The sequence below is a fragment of the Callorhinus ursinus genome, unplaced genomic scaffold, assembly GCF_003265705.2.
Source record: "Callorhinus ursinus isolate GAN/ISIS: 27379988/994484 unplaced genomic scaffold, GSC_fseal_2.0 scaffold10, whole genome shotgun sequence".
Classification (NCBI taxonomy): domain Eukaryota; kingdom Metazoa; phylum Chordata; class Mammalia; order Carnivora; family Otariidae; genus Callorhinus; species Callorhinus ursinus.
In genome coordinates, this window is record NW_027397072.1 from 11868296 (window position 1) to 11892129 (window position 23834).

The 23834-nt window shown below is 45.6% G+C and overlaps 1 protein-coding gene across 3 annotated transcripts in view; it reads right to left on the reverse strand.

The window, feature by feature from the left end:
- Positions 1-3828: 3828 nt before the first annotated feature.
- The window catches only part of NBAS (NBAS subunit of NRZ tethering complex), a 358882-nt gene continuing 338876 nt past the window's right edge, over positions 3829-23834 (reverse strand). For all 3 annotated transcript variants that reach the window (XM_073897011.1, XM_025867764.2, XM_073897012.1), the window contains 3 exons: positions 21612-21756; positions 14967-15095; positions 3829-4252 (listed from right to left, as the gene is read on the reverse strand). In XM_073897011.1, the coding sequence (XP_073753112.1) occupies positions 3977-4252; positions 14967-15095; positions 21612-21756 (550 nt within the window). In that variant the 3' untranslated portion in view covers positions 3829-3976. The remainder of the gene's footprint in view (positions 4253-14966; positions 15096-21611; positions 21757-23834) is intronic.

Sequence of the window (23834 nt, forward strand, 5' to 3'; positions counted from 1 at the left end):
GTCTCTGAGGTCTGCCCCTTGTGCCCTGAGGTGCCCTTCCAGAACTCACCACCGGGGGGAGGGCGGCGGGGCAGAGACTCCGACTCCAGTCCCTCACCACCACCGTCAGAACCAAGTTTGCATTGTAGTCTGGCCAGTCTGCTGTGCTCCCTGCTGGCTCCCAGCCCCGAGTGGGGGCCCCACGCCACAGCTCCGGGATCAGCAGTGTCAGGCTCGAGTGCCATCAGGACCGCGGGAGACCAAGCCTTGCATCTCGTCTCCCCTGGTGGGTGGGGAGAGAGCCCACAGCATAGCTGCTCACACAAGATGCTCCCTTTTCTTCTTTTCAAGCCCTGGACACCCGGGAGTCTATTTTCCTATTTTCTCACTTTCTAAGCCATCTCTGGTTGATAATAAGTTTAAAGTTACTAAGAAGAGATGCGAGCCCCAACTGTTGGAGCTCAATGAGAGCACAGAGCTGCTGTGTTTATAGTGAACCCGAGCAAGATGCAGCCTCTCTCCAAAGAATAGGGCAGAGCAGCATTTGAACGCTCTCCTGCTACAATTACCGTAATGAGTTTTCTTTCCAAAAAGATAAGACCCAGTTTGCAAGGGGAAGCTTAGCGTTCTAAAGGCAGTGCCTTTCAGACACGGAGCCAGCTGACTCGGGCAGCCTCCACACCAGATCTAAATTTAGCTGCGGGTTAAATAAGCGAGGGGCCTTTTCATTCCTCTGTTAAATCTCTCCCGTTTACAGGCGGCTCCTGCTCACCCTGGCACGTGAGAGCCGGGGGTATGTAGGCTGTGGCCAGTCCCTCCCAGACCAGGAGCTCCAGCTCCTCTAGTCCAGGCCCACTTTTCCACAGTGGGGCTGGATGGACAGACAGGCTGGGGTTAGAGCCTGTCACATTCCTTGTCTGCTTCTGAGTGACAGGCAAGTGGCCAGAGACATGGCCAACAAGAGACAAGGAGCCACGTGACATCAATCCGTTCTCCGGCTGGCTGCAGCTCAGCATGACTTGAGGTCTCACCCCTAGATAATTCTCATTGGTCAAGGTTGAGGGGTTGGGGGGTGCTCAGCATCAGGTTTTAAATTTTCCTCAGGTGATTCTAATACACAGCTATGATCATTAACCACGGGTCCTGACAACCTTCCAAGTGGATATTAGCACTTCAGGTCCTTGACTCGTCCTCTTCTTAGTAAGCTAGGTGATGCCGTAATTGTCTACAGAGAGTATTCATGGTGGTCAAAGCCATGGGCACGTTTTGGGAAACGCAGAATGGTAGGGAAGGTTTGAAGGAAGGCCCTGGGTACTGTGTGGGAAGCAGAGGGGTCTGGACATTTCAGTGTCTGAGCTCTTGAACAGGCTGGGATACCAGCAGGCAGTTGGAAAGACTTGAACATTTCAGAGCCCCCTTTGCCATACTATCAGCTCATGAATGGAAAAGAAAGATGGAAAATATAGCACAGGGCCATTCAGATGCCCGCCAGGAACTTCACCCAGGTCCCTCAGCACCGGGAGGAGGTGCCATGAGGATGGAATTGCACGCAGCATGTGGCCAAGGTTCTGAGTCAGACCACCTTCCACTGCCCGACAGTTCCATTACTTCTAGCTTTGTGTAGGGCTAACTACTTACTCTCTCTGCACCTCGTTTCCTTATGAGGTTATCAGTGATGAAATGAGTTAATGCATTTCAAGCTTGGGGTCTATGTTTGGGGTGGGGAATTCCCTCAGCTGAAGCAGGGCCTGGCACCAGTGAGAGACAGGAGTCCTGGGGCCGACGGGGGATCCAGCAGGGCACAGAGCATGCCGGGCGGCAGGGATGCAGCAGCCTGACCTAGTTGAACTGCAAATATCTGGAAGGCATTATTAGCCCTCCTTCTGCATAAGAACATGAGACTCAGAGAGATGAGGTGACCTGCCATCACATACCAGAGCTCACTCCCTGCTCTGCCCATCCTCGGGTCCACCTTCCAGGCAAGCCAAGCTATGAAGTTTGAGTGTGACTGAGGACCAGTGCAGTCCTTTCTTATTCTGCTTTGTTTTCAAAGAGACAGGTTTGAGGTAACTATTAGGAGCTTTTTACAGCAAGAAAGACAGATTATCTCACATCTTTAACATTTATGGTCAACATTCTAAATACCAACATAAAGACCAACTCAATCTTCTAGAGTATCTATGCAGTTGGAATGAATCTGGAACGTATTCCTTCTCCCCCCTCCCCATAGAAACTGCTCAAACTTTGCAAATTTGATTTCTGGTGAGGACATGAGTCCGATCAGAGCAACGTAGGTTAGAGGAAGGACTCCCCTCCACAGAAGCATTGCACAGCGGAGACCCACAATTCACTGCAGGCCTTGAGCAAGTCACTTCAGCCCTCTGGCCCTCGGTTTATTTACCTGGAGAGTCATGGTGTTAATATTGGTGTCTAGGGCCTATAATTCTGCAATTTGAAGAAAAACATTTCTGGATGGATCCCATTAAAATGGACTATGTTATCTCAGAATACTGCCCACTTTGTTTTTTCAGTCACCTGAAATGACAGAAGGTAGCTGTAAGGTTCGAGAAAACCCAAGTGACCAGTAGGCATGCCTCATGGGAGTGGCTTGATCAATGCCATCTGGTACAGCTGATGCCCTCAGAGTTCTAGGAAGGCCTTTCTGGCCTGTAGGTCTCTCTGCACAGGTGTTACCTAAGTGGGGAGAAAAATGTTGACCCCTTTCCTCTGAAAGCATTCCAGAGGCTTGTGTAAGCCATTCCCAAATTCTAGGCGCTACCAAAGGTTTGGACAAGGAACTCGGTCCAGGGGTAGACAACTGGTCAGAAGTCAGGGGAGTGGGCTATGAAGCCGATAAATCTTATCCAGAGATGATGAAAACTTCTTTTTATTTTTGTTCGAGCACTCTGTAGCTGCACCCATAGGAGTAGAAATGAAGTGAAGCCAGTGATGAGGATGATGGCATGGACGGTAAGGTAAAGCGATGTTACTCGTAGAGGGTGGGCCCGACCAGCTACTGTCCAGACCGCTGCTGTGGCTTGAATCTGGCGTGAGAGTCTCATGGCAGCAAAGTCCAGAACTTCCATTCCGAGCCTCCACCTTCAAGCACCCACTTCTGCCGTGGGAGCAAGTGACAGCGAGTCATGCATTGGGGTCTTATGCCCCTGCGCAGGGGACACCCCCTCTGTGTTGGTTTTCCTGAGGGCGTTGCCATCCACACCCTTGCTATGAGGGGCTACATGCAAATTAGTGACCCCTCAACAGGACAAGTGCCCAGAGCGGCTCTGTTAGCCCACGCCCCTGGTTATCCAGATTCCAGATATGCAACTCTGCCAAGCTTAGTATGTGATGTTGACGAGCGTGGGGACCCCCGATTCAGTAGGCACCTCACGTGCTCACATGGATCTGGCCGTGGCCTCACAATCGTGATTCACACAGTGTAACACTAACGAGCAGGGAGGAGGTAACATTTCTTGGGCCTCACTATGTATCTCACAGAGCCCCACACACAGCCTCACGTAACTCAAAAACCTGTGACATAAACAATACAGCCCTCGTTTTACACTGACTGTCTAAGGTTCAGAGAGGTGGAGTGCTGTGAGCAAAACTGCATCACTAACTCGAGACGTCCTTCCTCCGTCCTAGGACATCCGCTCCAACCACTAACCATTCCACACACACTCTCCCTTTCAAATGCAGCCCTCCCCACCACCACATCCAACATGTCTTTATTCACTGTGCTCTACCCAGAAAAGGCAGTTCAAAGTAAAAGATGAAAAGTCTCTTTTAGTCAATGAGAGAGTACGTTAACCAGCCACCGCAAGAAAGAAAAAGCGTAAACGAGGCTCGTCACTTATGGACAGCTTTATTCGCAGTTTGTTGGAACCACTGAGAACAGTCGACAGGTACGCATGATGCCGGTGGAACAGCATTTGGCTCCGGGGCTCCTTCCCACCGGGTGGCCGAGGAATCGTGGCCACGCAGGGCCGGGCCGGGCTCACACCCAGTGCTGCCCCGCGCTGAGCGCCGCGCTGAAGGTTCGCAAGGCCCGGTGCGTCCCCCTCACGGCCAGAAGGAGCGACCCCGCTTCGGCTTCATGGCCGGCCTCCCGCAAGTGTCTGGCCAGCCCCTCGGCATCCCAGGGCCCTTGCTGCAGGCTGGCCAAGAGGTGCTCAATGATATGTGGGTAGAAGGGAGTGGAGATACACTTCACCAGCAGCCTGGCATCCAGGAGCAGGGACAGAAGCTCTTGGTCACAGTTTGAGTCATTCACCTTTAAGAAAGGAGACAGGCAAAACATGAGTGTGGCCTTGCTTAGTTCCCGCCAGCGAACTCATCACGCACACCCTCCACTGCTTGCTACCCACTGCCTTTCTGCCTTCGCCACCCTAACCCCCGCCACTCAGGTTCACGGTGCTCGCGCCGAAAAGAGTGCCCGCGTGGACTGTGTCCACCATCACGCACACAGCATCCCACACACAGCCCCGTACCAAGAACCCCGAGTCGTGGCAACAGCTACCAAATACTGAGTGCCAGAAACTGCCACGTGTGTGCACGCCTCCCAATTCAACCCGAGCAGTCACAGGTGAGGGAAAGGCGGTGTAAGGGCTTGGCCTCACATCGTGGCAGGTCAGGGAGCCAGGACCGGAGCTGGGCTTTCAACGGCGGCATTTCCCGCCTCACTGGTGCTGCCCCACGGTCCATATCCTTGATAACCTCTCCTGTACGTAGATCCACATGAAAAACATTCCCTCCAGAACAGGAAAACCATTTTTCTACTCCACCGAGAAAACACATGTCAATCCTGCTGATGTAAATAGGGTAACGGACAGGAGGGCTGTAGGCTGTTCTTGCTTAAGCCTCTAGAAAGCTCAGTAGCAAATTTACCTTTTTAAGACTTTTTAAAAAAAGATTTATTTTAGAGACAGAGAGCTTGCGCGTGCAAGCCCACAAGCGGGAAAAGGGAGACAGAATCTTCAAGCAGACTCCACACTGAGCACAGAGCCCAATGTAGGGTTCAATCTCATGACCCTGAGATCATGATCTGAGCTGAAATCAAGAGTCGGAAGCTCAACCGACTGAGCCACCCAAGCGCCCCTTTAAGACATTTTTATATAGCTTCAGGACCTGTTTTACAGGCTCTTTCAGCTTGGATATCCTCTGCGTTTCTGCCCTCACCTGCTTAGTCTCTGTATGGTTTTCCATGGCTTTGACACTCTGCTTATGTTTTTCCATTTAATATTATTGTCTGTATTTTTTGTAAGGAATCAAGTCAACATTAATCACACTCAGAACTCCGAGCCCCTCATCTACATCGGGGTGTCAAAGAACAGCTTCATGACGGTTCTTCTTAATGTTACTGTGCACTTTTAGTAGTTTTGGTTGTAGGCACCTCCGAAAGAATGTGGCATTTCAAAGCCAATTAACTAATGTGTAGACCAACTATGTTATACAACTGAACACAGTGTGGTCTTCCCACATGTTCTGTGACAAGGAGAAAAGGCTTCTGAGGATGAGGTCAACTGTGTCCACTGACTTCAAGAATGAAAACAAAAGCAGTTCTGGGAACAATAATCACTGCCCACTGTCAGACAGTATCTGTCTTTCCTGCAACCTAGTGATCCTTTAAAACCAACATAAACATCCACTCCAAGGCCATCTTCGGGATGACATTCTCCCTAAATCTCTCGGCCAAGTTGATTCCTCCTTCCTCCACTCCGTGGCACTCCGTGGACTACATGCTCCACCTACAGATGTGGTCGTCATCTGTAGGCCTATCTCCCCCGCTGGACTGGGGGCTTCCTGAGGGCACAGAGGTTTGATCCTCCTTCTCGTCCAGCATCCAGTTTAATCAACATTTGCTACACGGCTGAATGAAGCTGCATTATTGAACACTGTCACATTTTTGTAAATGGCACAAGTACATGATAAGAATGCTATCTCTGCAGAGAATCTGAATACAACTGGATTCTAGACCCTCAGAGTCTCTGCCAACCCTGGGCCTCTCACTCTGTCTGCCCCAGCACATGCGGCTCCCCAACCTTTGGCTCAAGAAGACACTTTGGTTGAACTCAATTTAGGAGCTTTTTTTTGTGTTTTTAGAGGCTAGATGAGAGGAGAGGAAAGTGGTGGGAAGGACCAGCTTTGCTGCTGCAAGGGGCACGGGCACGGGTGCTTTCAACACTCCCCACTGGGGGCTGCTGAGGGGTTCTGTGTATCTTCTTGCCTTCCAGCTTCCTTCCTCCTCCTTCTGCTTCACAGTTGGGAAGCAAGTATCTTGAGCCCCTGCGGGTGCTGCCCCCACCACCACCGTGTCTACACTAACGGAGGGCTGCCCACGTGCCAGTGAACACTTTGTCTCAACCTTAAAGCATCCCTTTAAGACTATTATCTCATTTGAGGGATGAAGAAACCCGTCCAGTGAGGTCACAGTCATGTGTCAAGTGACACGGGGCTGCTAACTGGTGCGCTGGACTGGCAGCCCTCATCCCAAGCCCTCATCCCGGACTTGTCTACTGTTTGTTCGCCTCCAGAATGTGGCCTCCAGAACAAAGCTTTCTCTTTGCTTACCCCTGCATCCCTGATGGCCAGAACAGTGTTGCCACATGCTAGGGGCTTGGCAAGACGTGTGGGATGAATCCACGAATGAACGAGTAATTCCAACGCCCTCGCCCTTCCCCTATAGGCCACTGCCTCCCCACACGCATGCGCGCACGCACACATGGGGGCACCTGAGTTACTGTGCGTGTTATTGTTCGGTTCACCCTTAAAAGAATCCCTCCACCTGGCCCTCTACAAGGGACCAGAATGTGTGCCAGGATGCTCCAGGCAAATGTTTGATAAAACGTACAGATAAAAGGCTCAGCATCCAAACACTGCAGGGCAATACCTTCTTTGCTAGGCCACCTTTATTATTCTGTTTACTCATGAACCCTCCCTTTAGGGGCCCGAAAGTCTCCTAGAAAGAGAGTGATGGATTTTTCCAGCGTGAGGAAGAGACAGGGGTTCTGTCAAGGCCTGCAGCCGCTGCTCCTCTCGCTCCCCTCTTCTGTTTGCTTTTCTCCAGGGCAATGACATCCTTAAAATCAGTTTCCTACTGGATGCACCCAGCCTTGCAGAGAGCTGCCGTGTGCTGGCAGGGTGGGAGTCTGCGGCGGGCAGGCGGGCAGGCGGGCAGGCGGGCAGACGGGCAGACGGGCAGGGACAGGGTGGGCATCCACCTCTAAAAGTTCTCTACGCACTCCCTTGGCTAAGAAAGCCTGAGGCAGAAGTCATGGAAATCAGATACCAAATTTCCCCTTTGGCCGACCCAGAGGTTCCCTCAAGAAAGGCAGAGTCCGAGACTGCTGACCTCCACTGAGCTGGGGCAGGGGCCAGGCCAAAGTCTGGGCGGAAGTTCTGGTTCAGTGACTTGTCATCAGGTGCTAAGAAGATGGAAGTGGCTGACCTGTTTTCCTTTCTCTGACCTTGTACCTGGTTCTGGCTCTTTGCAAAAGGTACAGCATGGCCAGAGTATACTTTATATTTGTCATGTACAAGGAAAATACTGCACAATTATTCTGGGCATATTTGGGACAAAATAGAGAATGAAAAGAATACAGAAAGAAAGATGGCCTTTGTGGGGACTCGTTCCAACAACTACAGCTTAAAGAAGAGGAGCCTGAGGGTCAGAGAAGAGATGGATTGCCCGAGGTCACCGAGAGCCAAAACTGCTTCTCTCCACGTGCCAGGCCTCCTGCCTCGGGGGTGCCAAGGCCAGCTGGGTCGTTGTCCTCAGCCGAGCAGAGCGTCTGGCACCCCCAAGCCTTCCCAGGCACGAATGCCCCACTGCTGAGTTGCCTCAGGAATTCGTTAAGCCTCAACTTTTCTTCATTCTTGCTTTTGGCCAAAATTCTAACTTAAGGCACTAGAAGTCTGGTACTACCTTACCACCCATTATTCCTTTTATTTTCCTTTTTGAAACTTAAAAATAAAAAATACTTAAAAATAAAAAACTTAAAAATAAAAAAGCAGAAATAGTTTGAAAAAACAAATTGTCTATATGTGCACCACCAGAAAATTACTTTTTCCTCCTTTTCTTTTCCAGTAATTTTCCATGTGCATGGAGATTTTTTTCACAATCATAGGGTATTTGTAGTCTACTTTACTCATGACATGTTAAAAAAAATTTTAATGTTTTTACATAGTTTTCATTCTTAAAAATTGTAATGGCTACAAAATAGTCTACTGAGTGGAGATAAGTTATTTAACTTCTGCTAGGAATATTTCAGCTGTTTTTAAATGTTTGGTATTATTGAAGTACTACCAATGATTTTTTTTCTGTATGTGCTTTCTTGAAATCACTTCCATAGGATAAATTACCCGAGAATGTGACCCCAGAATGTGACTGCGCTTGGAGAAAGAGCCTTTATGGAGGTAATTAGGTTTACTAAGTCACGTGGGTAGATCCTCATCCAATCTGACTGGTGGCCTTATCAAGAGGAAAGGACACACACATGGACCAAGGGGCAACCGTGTGAGGACGCAGGGTGAAGGTGGCTGTCTGCAAGCCAAGGAGAGAGGCCTCAGGAGAAATCAATCCTGCTGACATCTTGATCTTGGACTTCGGCCTCCAGAACTATACGGCAGTAAATTTCTGTGATTTGAGTCGCCCGGTCCATGGCGCTTGGTTACTGTAGCGCACACACACTAATACATGGGAAAGAGTACCTGAAACCTTTTTTGGCGTGGACGTGAATGCGAGTGCAGCCATAGTAAAGTCAACTGTCCGGTTTACAGGGGAAGCATCCACCAACACATGGTTTCACTGTAAACATCTCAGCTTTGGCGGTTATTATTTTGAAAACAAAATTATTTTGCTAATTTAGAAGATATGTAATGATACCTCAAGGATGCTTTAATTTGAATGTTTATTTGCAAGGACCATTTTTTCCCATACCACTTCCTATCATTTTTATTTTTTCTTGTGGGAAGCATCAAATCCTTTGCTCCTTTACTGGAGTTGTTACATCGTTCTTTCACATGTGAAAGAGTTCTTGTATAACTTAAATGTTAACCCCGATTTTAGTTATAGTGAACATTCTAAACTGTTTGCAATTCTGTTTTATTTGTTGTTTTATAGGAGTTTTACATTTTTAGAAAAAGAACGGTTCCTTTATGATTTTTTTTCTATTGCTTTAAAACTTAGAAGTTGTAATTCCTCAAATGATCTGATATACATACATTTTTTTTCTGAATTTTAAAAATATGTAACTTTTTAACTGTTCAAGAATTACTTCGGTATATAGTCTGTGGAAAAATACACATCGCTGACATTTGCTTGACTGGTGCTTTCAGAGCTTGAGGAAAAAAAATATGTTCTGTCATTTCTGGACTCAGTTGGATGAAATAAATATGAAACAAGTCCAGGAGGATTAGTTGATTTAATTCCTTTGATCGAATAACTTTGAATTTGACTGAGAGGCAGTCTGGTCTTGGGAAGAGAAGACAGACTTTGGGCTAGAGACCAATTTCCAATCCTGGTTTCTTTGCTGAAGAGCTGTGTGACCTTGTTAAGGACAATCTCTCTGGGCCCTAGATTCCACATCTGAAAAACAGCCCATCTCTAGGGCTGTGATAACCTATGCTTTTAAGTGCCGAGCACAACGCCTGGTGCAGAGTTCAAGTTCAGTAGAGGGCCGAAGTTATTACAGTCAAACAAACAAGGCATGAAGCATATTCTAGAAGGGGAAGGCGTACACATATCACAAAATGGGTAATGCTTGCCATCTCGGTCACTGATTATTTCTTCTGTCAGTAATTAATTTTTGAGAATAAATGAAACTTTGCAGATCTTGGGAAAGAAATCTATTAAAGCACAAAGCACTACTGTCTTCCAAGTCATTAAAATGTTATCTGCTTAATTCCGGTTTCCACAACAGGTAATGAACCTTCTCTGAATTAAAATCTTTGATTTTATGGATCTATAACAAATGGAGAGTAATTATAGTAATGAGGTAAGCTGAAATTCCAGGAGCATAATGTATGCAGGACCTCATTCCAATTACTTTAAAGAAGATGATTTAATATTATTTCACTGTTTACTTGAGGACAGGATATTTGTCTCATTTTTACATATACTGCTATTAACGAAAGTTATTAAACACCAACTACAAGGGCAGAAAAATAAAAGGGCAGCACAACTATATGTGTGGGTAAGAACAACACCCGCAGGGTTTCTTCTGTACTCTGTTTATCTGAATGATATTCAGAGACTCCACTTTGGCAGAAGCACCAGTCTCTCTCCCCGCACGGGATTTAACAGTACACCTCTTCTGAAACCAAAATGATGTCAAGTCATCTAACTTATGCTTTAGCAACGGGCGAGAATCATTGAAAAGCCAAGCTTGATCACATCTATGACCGCAGGAAATGCTGCATCGAGGGCCCTGAGTTTGGCTGGTTCCACACTGTTCCTACCTCCTTCCCACTTTCATTTCTTGTGCTATTGTTTCACATGTGAATCTCCCCGTAATTCCTTTGAACATACGATGTTATTTTACTTCGTCTTTACAGACATCCTGCCCATTCCTCACTTCTGCACCCAGTACCAGGCTGTTCACCATCCATGCAGCCAAGAAATCGAATAGATTAACCTACAGGGAGTGAGCTGCCTGTCACCAGAGGTATCCAGCTAAGAGCTGTGTGAGAAGGCAGTATTGAGGGAACCCTCCAGAGTGGAAGAGACTCTCACTAAGGAGGTATTAGTTGGAAACCTGGACAGAGTTAAAGAGGGGACAAAGAAAGGAAGGTTTCTTGGTTCTGTGTAACAACGTTAACGTAAAGACATGTTTCTGAGAATCTTGAAGGCTCTCCCTCCAACCTAGACACAGGTGCATTATAAGTAATGTTGGCAGGTTCCTGTGCCTTCAAGGCAAGATGAAAGAAGATGAGAATCACCAATACTAAATACACGAAGGACTGTCCATGGAAGCAATGAATTCTGAGCAACTCTATCCGGGGAGGCTAAGATCAATGTGTTCAAGATAAAGTACCACACAAGGTAAAGATCAATCTGGAGGTACTCTCTTACCACGAGGTTTATCAAAAACTGGCAGGGACCACCCTGGGAGGTGGTGAGCTCCCGACCCCCAGCAGCGCTTGACCAGGACCTCAGTGTCTGAGTGGGCTTGAAAAAGGAAGCCCTGTGGTGGGCAAGCTGTTAGACTAGCTCTGCCCGAGTCTCTTTCAGAGCTCACATGATTCGAGAGGCTGGCAGCAATTTCACTTCTCTGCAGAGAGAACTCTCTTCCACTGTAGGACAGCCTGCCCTGTTACGTCAAAGGAGCGGCACGGCTGAGTCCAGGCTCTGAATGTGGGGCCCAGGGTTTCAAGTTCAACGCCAGCTCCTACTAGCTGGATGACCCCTGGGTCATCTGTGAAACTAGAATGCGATCTCCCCACAAGTTAATTCAGAAGAGTAAGTGCGGCTGTGCCTACTAACAGTGCCTGACAAAGAGCTGGCACCGGAAAGATGGTACTTATTATTAGGTTCAGAGAGAAATGCTCAAGTAGGTGATAAGGTCTTAAACCCTTCCTCTGTGACACCCTGAATGATTCTTTCAGTAGGCACGCTGGTCCAGGACAGATCCTGGGAGGGAGGGTGCGCGTCGAGGCGTCGAGCAGGACTAAAGTGAAGGACGCAAGCTGCGAAGAGCAGAAGCTAGCTCAAATCCGGAATTATTTTTCAGTCTACGGAACTATTATAGATCGACATCTGCTTACTCTGGTGAAATGAGGGACGAGTTTTACCCTGTAGGAAATACTCCAGGGGTGAGATGTGAACACAGCAGCAGGAATATCCTTCTTGGAGAGAGTAAGGTTTTGGAGGCCAGCTCAGATCTCACTGAGGCTGATGGACAGACAGCCCGACTTAACTCGGACTTACGATTTTTTGACTTTACAATGGTGCACAAGCAACACACATTCAGTAGGAACATCACTTTGAATTTTGATTTTGGATCGTCTCCTGGACTAGCAGCACGCAGTACGATCCTCTCTGACGAAGCTGGGCGGCAGCCACAGCTCCCCGCCAGCCACTTGGATACACTGAGCTCCACCCCCATATTCTGTTTCTCCCCTTCAGTACAGTTCAAATTCAACAAACTACATGAGATATTCGATACTTTATTATAAAATAGGCTTTTGTGTTAGATGATTTTGCTGTAGGTTAATGGAAGTGTCTGGAGCACGTGCGGGGTAGGGGAGGCTCAGCTCCGATGTTCAGTAGGTTAGGCGTACTAAATGCATTTTTGACTTATGATATTCTCAACTATGATGGATTTATTGGGGCGTAACCCCATCGTTAGCTGAGGAAGATCTGTACCATGCAAGGGTTTTAATTATTCATCAACAACATGGTCTCTAAGAAAGACTTTCTATTTCCTCAGGAAAGAGGCTGCTGGCCACTTGTAAGAGGTTACATGCTCAACACTGGGGGTGTGCAATTTCGGAAAAGCTCAGAGAAGGAAACAAGTACCGCTACTGGAGGAAAAGCCGGTACAATCTCAGGCATCAGCACCTACGCATCATCCGCGCGGCTGTAAACACTTACAAAGCTGTCAGCGTCTTACAACGAATAGTGAAGTAACACATGTGATCAGTGAGCGAGTGGGGGTGCTTTTCCACCTCGATCCACACGCTGTGCAGGAGCAGCTGCCTATCAGAGGAGTCCCTGTGCCGGATGCTTTTTCTTTTAATGTCAACAGGAACTACCGTCCATAACTGTAAGGGGGAAACTGAAGTTACTGGTGAACTCAGGCCCTCTACTAAGGGACAGAGGGAACAGCAAAATAAACACACAGAAAAGAAAGCAAGTGTATTATATTTTCCACTGCAATACCACATATGATTTAAAAACTACTATTTCTTACTATTTTAAACAAGGAATAACATTCAAAAGTATAAGGTCTGAAGATACTTGGCATTTCTGTAAACACAATTTAAGGTCATGGATGGGTCAGCATAGTGGGAATACTCAACCCCAGTATGGAGAAGTTACAGTTAAGTCTCATTACCCAGTTCTCACAGGTGAGGGTCTCGGTGGGCAGGTATAAGTGACTCATCTCGGCAACTGACACCTCTGGTTTTGATTTTTGATTTTGATTTTTGCATCTAAAGGCCACAGAGGTTTCGGGTGTTATCACAACCCCAGGCAAACCACCCACAGTCTCCAGGGCTATTTCAAAAGCACAGAGTTTTAGCATAATGCTGCACATCAGATCAAAGTGGTACAGAGGTAAATCAGCACCATTTCAAAATGACTTGGTGTTACAAGGTTCCCACTTGGTTTCTTATTTTGATAGCCTGTGTGTGTGTGTGTGTGTGTGTGTGTGTGTGTGTGTCGGGGGTGGGGCAGTGTAAAGGGCGTGGGTGCAGGGGGGCGGTCTGTGGGGGTGGTGGGTAGCAAAGCTAGTTAGCATTTAGGGAGTCCCAGTTCTAGCTGCAATTCTGACAGAGGCATTGGAGATAAAAATCTTTAAGATGAAAACTGATACACTCGCCTTCAGAATTTAGGATTGCATTGAGAGCTCTATGCAGGATGAATACAGAAAGGCGATGTATAATACATCACTGTTTTATTCTGGAAGAGACCCATGGCAAATATAGTGGGAATACCTAAGCAGAGACACTAACACAGTGTACAATGGTGGTGAGGAAAAAAAGCACTGAAAATATGCAGTTTGATTTTCTTCCATTTTTCCCTTCTTCCTGATTTCTTGGATTTACAATAAAAAAATAAGCTATGGGGAAAAAAAGTCCACTGTAATTCCTAGCTTCTTGTAAATTCCCAACGTTACGCAATGTTTATTTTAGCACAGATGGACGGGGGGCTACCAGCACACAGGTACCCTCCACTCCCTACTTCTGTCTAGTCTCCAGAGAGGCCCTGCTATGATCAATCTTCAGTGAATGAAGGGTAGTCACCAAATCTTTACAGAATTCAGAAATACATCTCAATGAATAAATGCATTAGATTTTACTCATTTTGTTCATTATGACTATTTCCAAATGCAATTATGGCCTACATTCTCTAACCATATACCTAACTTTCTGTATCTGTTGTCATTAAATCTTCACTGTCTTGTTTGGCAAGTCTGTACCCTCCGCTCCAGAACTCCCCTCCCCTCTCTGGTCCCTAGAAAACATCCCCTTACATTTTTGTTAAAAACTCACATGCATGAGTATACCCACACACCTAAAACTGTGTGTGCATAGTGTGTGTACACACTCACAAAACTTCCAATGAAAGAATGATCTCTCTACAGAAGGGTTTCAGCAAGGATCATACAACACAAATGCATTAAAACACAACCCTGAGCTATCTTTTCCCAAAGTGTAAAATTTTAAAAGGGAAGTGAAAGTTTCTTCCTTAATCATGGTAACAAGACAACCAGCCTTGAGGGAGAAATCTCAGGCCTTGACTTTAGTATGTCATTCCTCAAGCCAAGACACTGCTTCAATGGCACATTAGTTTGCCAGAGGAAGTAAGAGCTTGAGATTTCAGATGGTGCCAGTAAACATAATCTGAAGCCACTATCTCACCTTTTATTAGTAGGTAAACAAACACCTACATCCAGGCACAGAAGCCTGCCCGATACGACAAATTCCTTCGATCCAAATTTCAAGTGGCAAGGACAAGTCCACTAGTGCTGGGCGACTTTGACACTTCCTTAAAGGGACTAATAGGCTGGCTTCTCTAGAGAAACTGCTTCATTATTCGGATTTGTAGTCTCAGCACATAAACACAGAGTCTGGTTCATGGGAGGGGTTTAGTATATGTTTATAAAATAAATATTTACTTCTTAGACAAAACAGAAAGAGCTGTTGTGGTCAGAGAATACTGCAGATAAAATGGTCTGAAATAAACCATGGATACTATTTACAAGAATGACAATGTGAATTCATTTCTCAGAAACATAAGCAAGAGTACATGCCCCCAGGAATACCTTGACAACAGCCGTGATGTGCTCCAGGGCCACAGCGTGAAGGCTCTCATCCTGGCTCTCGAGGAGAAGTTTCAAGGCCGGGAGCAGCAGGGACTGGTTGAGCAGCAGAGAGCACAGCTTCTTCACGGCCTGAAACCACAAGTACAGTTCTGTGGGGTCTCCTTCCACACCTTTTTGTATAAATGATGTGTGTCTGTGTGTATGAAGCACAGGTGGGGCCCCACCGATTTAGTGTTTGGTAGCGGCTTCATTCACTTCACAATAGATAGTAAACATCTTTCTGAGCTATCAGATATCTACCTGATATTCATCAGATATTGCATGTAAAGGCTGCCTAGTATCACCCTGGATGGATACAGGACTGTGGTCTATTCTCCTAATCTCTCGAGAGCCCTAGTTTCCTCACCAGCAAAGTGGAGGTAATTATATCAACTTTGCAGTTTTGTGTGTGTATGAGAGTAAGTGCTAATGAATAATAACACACAACGCTCAGCATCTATTAGACATTTAATATTACCAACAATATCTAGTTGTCCTCTGAAACAAGAAAAATCAGCAACTTAAATATTTAAAAACCTGTTTATAATTCTAATGTCGAGGTGAACTGAATGTTTCATGAAAACTATCTGTGGTCCAGAAAAATGAGAATGTATTTGGATCTCCACATATGCATTTGAATTTTATTCTCAGCGCTTTATTATCCTAGCTGGACCTGTCATCAGAGAGCAGACTTTTATATAAGATAACAAATGATAATCCTTCACAATGAAAGTATAAGAGAATAGACAATAAATTTGCAATCTCTTCCTCCCCTGGTGTCCTAACTAGCTGTAACATAAAGAACAGAACATCTGGACCAAGGACCAGACAATGAGTGCAACCTCATTATACAAGGCAAGGCTTATTTTTGAAAGAACTGAGAAATTGCTGCCCACCCCTGCCGCCATGGGACTGATCTTTCTCTTGAACTCCTCTAACAGTAGCATATCAGAGAAGAAAAACTCAAATTTATGACATTTTCATAATTTCCTTACATTATTATAAAGTGTCGGTAAAACAAGAAGCTCCTATTTAAAGCCCGGGATAAAGGCCTCTTTGGCATTCCGCTCACTGTAGTGTTTTGACCTTTCCCCTTAGCCATCCCCGCTGGAAAGCAGCAAGGCCTTCAGTTTCAGATTGGGAGGTCCTGCTACATGCACTTGTGTGAACATCATCAGTACCAGCAGGGTAACAGGTTTGTCAAGTATGTACTTCAAACATCAGGGATTCCAACTCAGAAGAGTGCTTTGTGTGCCCTAAAGCACACAGTCATAAAGAACAGTCTCACCGAGCATCTGGGCCAGACAAATGCAGATTTGTAATCTGAGATGCCAACACTTGCAGAGAGTATTTGGGAGGATGAAATATAAACTCCCATACATGGCAATTTCACGCAGCTCTCATGCACCAACTTGCTTCTGTTGCCCTCCTCCTCCTGGAACATACCAGCAATGCTCCCCCCACCTGCACGTTCCTCAGACAGCACTGCCCAGGAGACCTTCCAGCCACCACGGAATGTTCTGGATCTCTGCTGTCCCACACAGCAGCCAGGAGCCGCATGTTGGCTAGTGAGCATTTGAGATCTGCCTAGTGTAACTGAGGCACCGCTTTTAAATTTTTATTCAACTGGCCTTAAGTTTAAATTTTAGTAACCACACATGGCCCGTGGCTACCGTCCTGGAGGTAAAGAGGGCATGCTGAGCGCCCACACACCTCTGGGTCTGTGCACAAGACTTAACCTCCGCTGCTTCTCTGTCTAGAGGGACCCTATTGGTTCTTGGAGTCTCAGCTGGAAAAGGGCACAGGAAAACCCCAACTCCTACAAAGCCACCTCTGATTTCCCAGACCCGGCACTCCTATACTATACTATACTCCTATACTATACTATACTCCTATACTATACTCCCACTATACTTCGTAAATATTTCCTACACTGTCGTCGTGCATTATTGTAATTATTCATTTGTTCATCTGCCTCACTTGAGGGCAAGAATATTTTCCCTTCTCTGTATTCCAAACTTGCTTGGTATACACTATACGTTAAAATATTTGTATATAATTCCCTCTCAGCACTCATATCTACTCATTCACTGAGTTATCAATAATAGGTAAAGAGGTATTTCTCAGAACTTTATGATATTTAGACTAAGCACTGCACTTGGTTGACCTTAGCTTTGATGACAACTTTTATCAAAATAACCTGGGTACCCCTTGGAGCAGGCAACATGGACAGATGATGATGAAGTATGTTTGCCTAGCTGTCTAGGACAGGGTACTCAAAGGGACTTACCTTTTCCTTCATCCCTGTTTCCTGTCCCCTGACTACGTTCCCATATTTAGAGGGTTTGTTTGGTTTTTTTTCCTTCATGACTCTTTAGAATGCCTTTATGTCAGGCCTGCTGCTGCTCATGGTACTTGCTGACTTATGGCCAGGATGATTTTGCTGATGGAAAATACTACCTGGAGGATAAAATCAAGGACATCTAAAAATAGAGGAGTACTTTTTGAGCTACTGAGTACTTTTTAATCTCTTAGCTAACAATTATTGGCTAAATACTCCATATTTAACTACTATAACTATGTTCTCTGGGTAGTTTCCCCTCTGTTGCAAGAAGACAGTCTATCAGGAGATTTATAGAGCTCTAAGAAAGGTCAAAGTAGCAAAGAGAACCCTAAAACACCCCATAGGCACCTTCCCAGCTCAAACCTGTCTAGCCATCAAGATACAGAACAAGAGACCTTGAATGCAGAGGAACAGGCGTGTCTGGGCCAAAAGCCAGGCCAGAACCCTGTGGACTGCGTTATATAGTGATGCCCTGGGGCACGGTTCCTGTGGCTGATGGTTGTCAGAGAAGCAGGACCAGTCCACCAACAGTCCTTCTGTCCTTACACAGCCCTCCTGTGCTCATTCTGGGGTATCCTACGCCCAAAGATGTGGCAGGGCCTGCAGAAGGAATATAGGGCACGGTGTACAGGGATGGGTGTCATCTGATCTGAAAATCAAACTCACAGACATTATCAATAGTACCTCAACCATGAGAAGGAACAATCAGATTGAGATTTAGAGGCTGGAGATTAGCTAGGCTCACTCATCAGCTGGGCGTCTAACTCCCATCCATCTGATCCAAAGCCCCTGGGACTCTAGTTCATGCTGTGCCTGCACAAAACCGGGGACCTTCAGGGTCGGTCATAAATAGCTGGAACTTAGAACTTTAAATCTGTCAATGCCAGGAATCTGTTTTGTGCCCATTTTCATTCTGAATATCCCCTGTTCCCGAGAATGTTTCATATACTGCCATGGATACAAGCTAAGAAGAAGGATACAGAACTTTCAAGACGGTAGGACATATGACCTATGAGCAACACTGATTTTATCCTTCTGGTAATATTTTTCACCAGCAAAACTAGAATGACCGGAAGTAAACAAGCACCAGGAACAACGGCAGGCATCATGTAAAGATGTTCTCAAGAGTCATGAAGAACAAAAAAATCTCTAAATATGGGAACTTAGTGGGGGTATGGGAAATGCAGATGAAGCAAAAGGTAAGTCCCTTTAAGTACCCTGTCCTAGGCAGTAAGGCACATGTACTTTATAAACCACAGAGTAAGGCAACTGAAGGTATTGGGTTACAAAAAAGTGAGTCATGGGTAATTTTCCCACCACGGTGATATTAAACATTATGCAGTTCTGAAATTAGACTGTGTAATTTCCAAATGCAGTAAAATAAACTTAACAAGACATTACCATTTCTTAATTACAATGTTCCTTCCTTTGTAACAATTTTAACTCACACTTGAGCACAGTTAACAATCAATAAAAATAGTACATAACATTGGCAAGATTCCTTTAATCATGGCATCCTAAGACAAAAATCTGTATGTGTACCCAATCAAAAGACAGCACTGAGGCAGTATAAGGAAAAATAAACAAAAGAAACTGTGGCAACACAACTCATTTGAAAATAATTACCCTCTCTTCTCATCAAACTGGAACACAGAAGTGATAAGGACCTCCTTCAAAATGGGGTTTAATCCAGTGCCCTTCTCCCACCCCTGAGAGAACTGTGGACCTATGGAAAAGTCGTGAATCCTAAACAGATAGCCTCAGGTCATCCTCCTCTGAGGCCCAGAAACCTTGAAGAATACTCAGAACTAGAGCTCCCCCGGAGATCACGTAATCTAACTCCTTGTTTCAGAGGCCAGAAAGGGTAGGTCCGGAGCATCTGGTGCTTTCCTCATGAACACAGATCATGTGTGGCCCCGTGTGGAAGAAGACGGTACAATTTCATGCCTCTCCAGAACTCCTGCTGCTGTAGTACGTCTCATGTCCCCTGCCCTTCAGGTGCTCCCAGTCCCAGTGAAGAGGAGAAGCAAGGAGATCCCTCTCCGTGGTGTGTGAGGAGTACTTTAATAGACGCGTGCTTAAGGCACTGTGCTATCCATTCTGTTTTCCCTAAAACACTCAGGAATCACTGGTCCGATGATTCTGAGATCAAGCAGGGCCATTGCAAATAAAATATTACTCCATTTGTCAAAGTGCCTCAAGCTGGCCGTAGAAGTGGATTGGGGAGCTGAATCTTTACAGCTATTTAGCTTCTCCTTTAATCACTGACTTCCTTTTTTTGAAATAGGAAATACAAAGTATCACTTATTATTCATTAGTCAATTAAAAAAACAACATACTTTTCCCTCCATGTCCTAGAAGGTCACCCCCTAAACTTCAAATACAATGCTGACAGTACTCATTACTGCTTTGGACATTCAGAGATTATCACCCATTGCCGGGTGGCTGAATGCTAACACACGTAACTGTTTCTGAACCTTGATTACAAAACTAACAGTATACGGTCAAGATCAAAGAGGCCATGGCCATGTTCTCAGCTAACTTACACCTCAGAACTAACTATAGTAAAACTAAACTGATGAGGATATTTAAATAAACTAACAAACTTCCCCAGGTAATGATGGAGATCCTAACACCCTTCCACCTAAAACATGGATAATGTAGGCCTTACAGACTACAGATCATTCTTGAAGAAATACCCTAGGAAAGGGGGGAAATGACAGTAAAACCTACACAACTACATAAAACAGTCAATATGCAAACACCTCAAGTGCAGTACGAGCGGCCCCTGAGGAAGTTATTTTCCCAGCATTCAAGCAGAGCCTCCATTTGGTGACCAGGTCCGCCATCTGTTGCCTGAGTGACCTGGAGCAGGACCTTTGCTCTCAGAGCTTCTGTTCCATCAGCTGAAAAATGAAGGTCAAGGAACCTCCTTCGGGTGATGGCGAAGGTTAAACCAGATAGTGGGAGTGGGAGGCCGAGAGTGCTAGTGGATGCCGGTCATCACCATTACTCAGCTTGCAACCCTACATCACGTTTCCCCAACTAGGTTCAGCAGAACTGGTGGGGTCCTTCTGGCATTTGGTCCTGATCTAACAAAGCTTGATCTCAGCTTCTGTTAAGGCCAAGATGAACCCTTCATTATTCACATACTACTCACCCCGGTGGGGACAATAAGCTGCACTGAGTCCCCACTCCATGTAGTACGTTGAATCATGCCGTGGGTGAGAGAGGGACGACACAGCCATGGTTCCTTCCAACCCTCAGGGGCCCACAATATAGCACAATACATTACAGGTAAATAAGTGGCTGATACAAGCAAATCATACACCATGGTATAAAGGGAAGTTATCTCTGGTGGTGGTACTTTAAATATTTTATAGAAGAATTTTGTCATTCTGGTAGTTGGAAGACTTCTTTAAATGGATAAAATATTTTAAAATTCAATCAGAAAACACTTAGCCAGTCCCTCATTCAGAAAACAATTCATTAAATGTACATTCCTAATGAGAATATTTTCCTTGAGTGATTACAGTGAGGATTCGAAAAATCATATTTACAACTTTGTGTTCAAGTTTACCTCCTATGTGGTAGAAATTTGAAAACCAATTAATCGATTTAGTGCCATTATCCAAATGCTTACATTTAAGACATGTAAAAATTGCTCAAACAATACACTGCTGAGCTCTGATTCACAGCAGGAAGCTGTAATTAATATGTGCTTATTTGAGAATGCACAAATTTATATATATATTAAGCAAATACCTCAGTGACAACCAAATTATGGGAGCAAAGAGAATGATGGTCAAAGTGGAGGTGGCTGAGTTTTTCCCACGTTTACAGAGAAGGCACGTCACAAGGAGAGTGGCTGGCTACCTGGCGAGAGGGGCGCTGGGGCTTACTGCTTCGTTCTCGGCTGGCCCGGTTCGGGCAGAGAGAGCACACGGGCTGGCTCCCAAGACCCCCGGGCACGGGAGCTCGAGTTAGACATAAAAGGGCATCCAACAGGAACTGAAAGCTGAGTTACACTTTGGGACTTGTAAAGGGAATAGGCTTCAGAGCTCCAACAGAGAGAAAACTACCTCAAAGCACCCTCTCAGCACGGCTGTTCTTCATTTGATCTATTCCAAATTACGGGCCTTCACTTCCTGATAACTTAAGCTAAGTGTGCCTTAGGCACAGTTGCTGACATGGCTTCTCATTAAGAGTTTGGATAAGGGAAGGGATGCCCCCCAGGAAAACCACTTGAAATACCCACTCACCTCTGCAGGGAGCATCTGCTGCGTATTATATAAGGAGCGGCAGATTTTCAAGACCTCATTCCCCAGTCCTTCCTTGTTCTCCACTGTACACCTGCTCAGCATCACGGTCACCAGCCGCACCCACGGATTGCTGGTTATGTTGGTTCTGAGGGGGAAAAACGCGACGCACTGGGAATGAATGATTAATGTTGTAACGACTGGGATGTGAAACGTTAAGAAAGAAGAGAAATGCCACCTTGGGAAGTAAAATGCTTTTTGGCAAACTGCAATCACAGTCTAGATGATATGTTCCTTCAAGTCCCTCTTGCAGAAAAGAGAACACCTTCCAGAGAAAAAAGAGCTTGCTGTGGTATCAGCAGCTGCCCAGGAGTGCGGAGGCCACGGGCGACCTGGAGGCCAGAGCTCCCGACGGGCTCCCGGGCCAGCTCCCTGGCTTCCCACCTTGGTGACTCAACACTCTCAGCCCAGACACTCAGTGCTGGGGAAGCCACTCAACCAACCTCTCTGGGCCTCAGTTTTTCTCTTTCTGAGAAAGTAATTTAATGTTCTCCTTACAAAACTGCTTTATTCGATGAATGATGTTTGTAACTGTGCCTTCTCAACAACAGCAGGCACATCTCACTATTTACCACCTAAACACTGGCTTTTGTTGATCCGATGATGAGGATGAAGCCTCCAGGGCCAGGGCAGGAGCGAAGGACAGTAAGGGCAGTACGCCGCGGAGATCAGCCTGGAAGCACACGATCACACTGTGCCCTTCACACAGTTTCCTTCTTTCTTTTTTAAGATTTTATTTGTTTACTTGTCAGAGAGCGAGAGAGCACAGGCAGGGAGAGGGGCAGAAGGAGAAGCAGGCCTCCCGCTGAGCAGGCAGCCCAATGCGGGGCTCCATCCTAGGACCCCAGGATCATGACCTGAGCCGAAAGCAGCAACTTAACCAACTGAGCCACCCAGGCATCCCCAGTTTCCTTATTTCTAAAACATAAAAGCATACAAAAGTTACTTTTTGTCTCCCTTCTCTGGATGTCACTACCCGTGTTTCATACAAACCTCATGATTTACACTTCCAGAGACAAGTTAAAGATACATTCATTTCCTGGCCCCAGGAACAGGTTATCAATTTTACTTATAGTGTTTTAAAAATAATTTTACTATTTGTAAGAGCCTTTTCTCTTTGCACAGCTCTAGATTCTAGACACTAAACACCTAAGGTGGTTCTTCCCTTAAAGGACTTCACTCCTTGCCCCCTAAGAAAAATGTCAAGTGTAACAATGACAAAGGGACTCACAATACTAGCCTTTGGCAAAGCCTTTGTGTCTCTGCTCAAACTACCACCGTGTGAGGACAAAGAACACTGCTTATTTGTACGAACAAAGCTCTGAGAGGGTCTGGTGGACTGGGGAGTCTTCTTACACTCAAGGACTCACCCTCTGCTTTTCTCTTTCAAAGTCTGAATTCCACTCTCCTGGGTCTGCGCTAAGGAGCTGCCTCACTGCAGAGGAGGTACTGGCCTGCCAAATAGTGCACCCGTGATGGGCCATGTGGCTTCAATGACAATTAGCAAAACATATTTTTCACCAGCCAGTTTTGATACGCTGGATGAGAATTATAAGTCTCCCATAAGTACGAATCTATTACGCTTTTCGTGCATTTTCCTACAAGGGAATAAAACTAAAAAACCCAAGTTGGTTCTAGTAAATGAGGAGTCATGTAGATCAAGCAAATTTCCTAGTTTTTAACTTTATTATGTTAACTGGCAACATTTAATCATTGCCACACTATCCTTCCCTTCCTCCTGCCTTTCCTGGTCTTTCTCCCCTCACCCCCTTTTTGGGGGTCGTTATTTTGGAAGTACTAAAGTCATACTTGGATTATCTGCCAACCAAAAAAAGGTACTCAAAAGTACTTTTAAGAACCTATTTCTAAAGTGTCCCATCGTAGAGTCTTTTGTGGTAAAACACCAACTTGGGCCAGGAAAAAAGCCGAAACAGACTTTATTTGACTTACCCGCAGGTCCCCTCTTGGATTGGAGACATGGCTGGTAAGAGGGGTTAAGTGGACCGGTAATGCTTTGTTTTGATTCTAATGATTTCATAAAGGAGGTTTTTAAAACACAGGATAGCAATTTACAAATTTCACTTCATACTGGCTACAAAAGAAAGAATGTACCTTTAAAAACTAAGATTTTAATACGCGCAAATGCATTACATGTTTAACATGCAA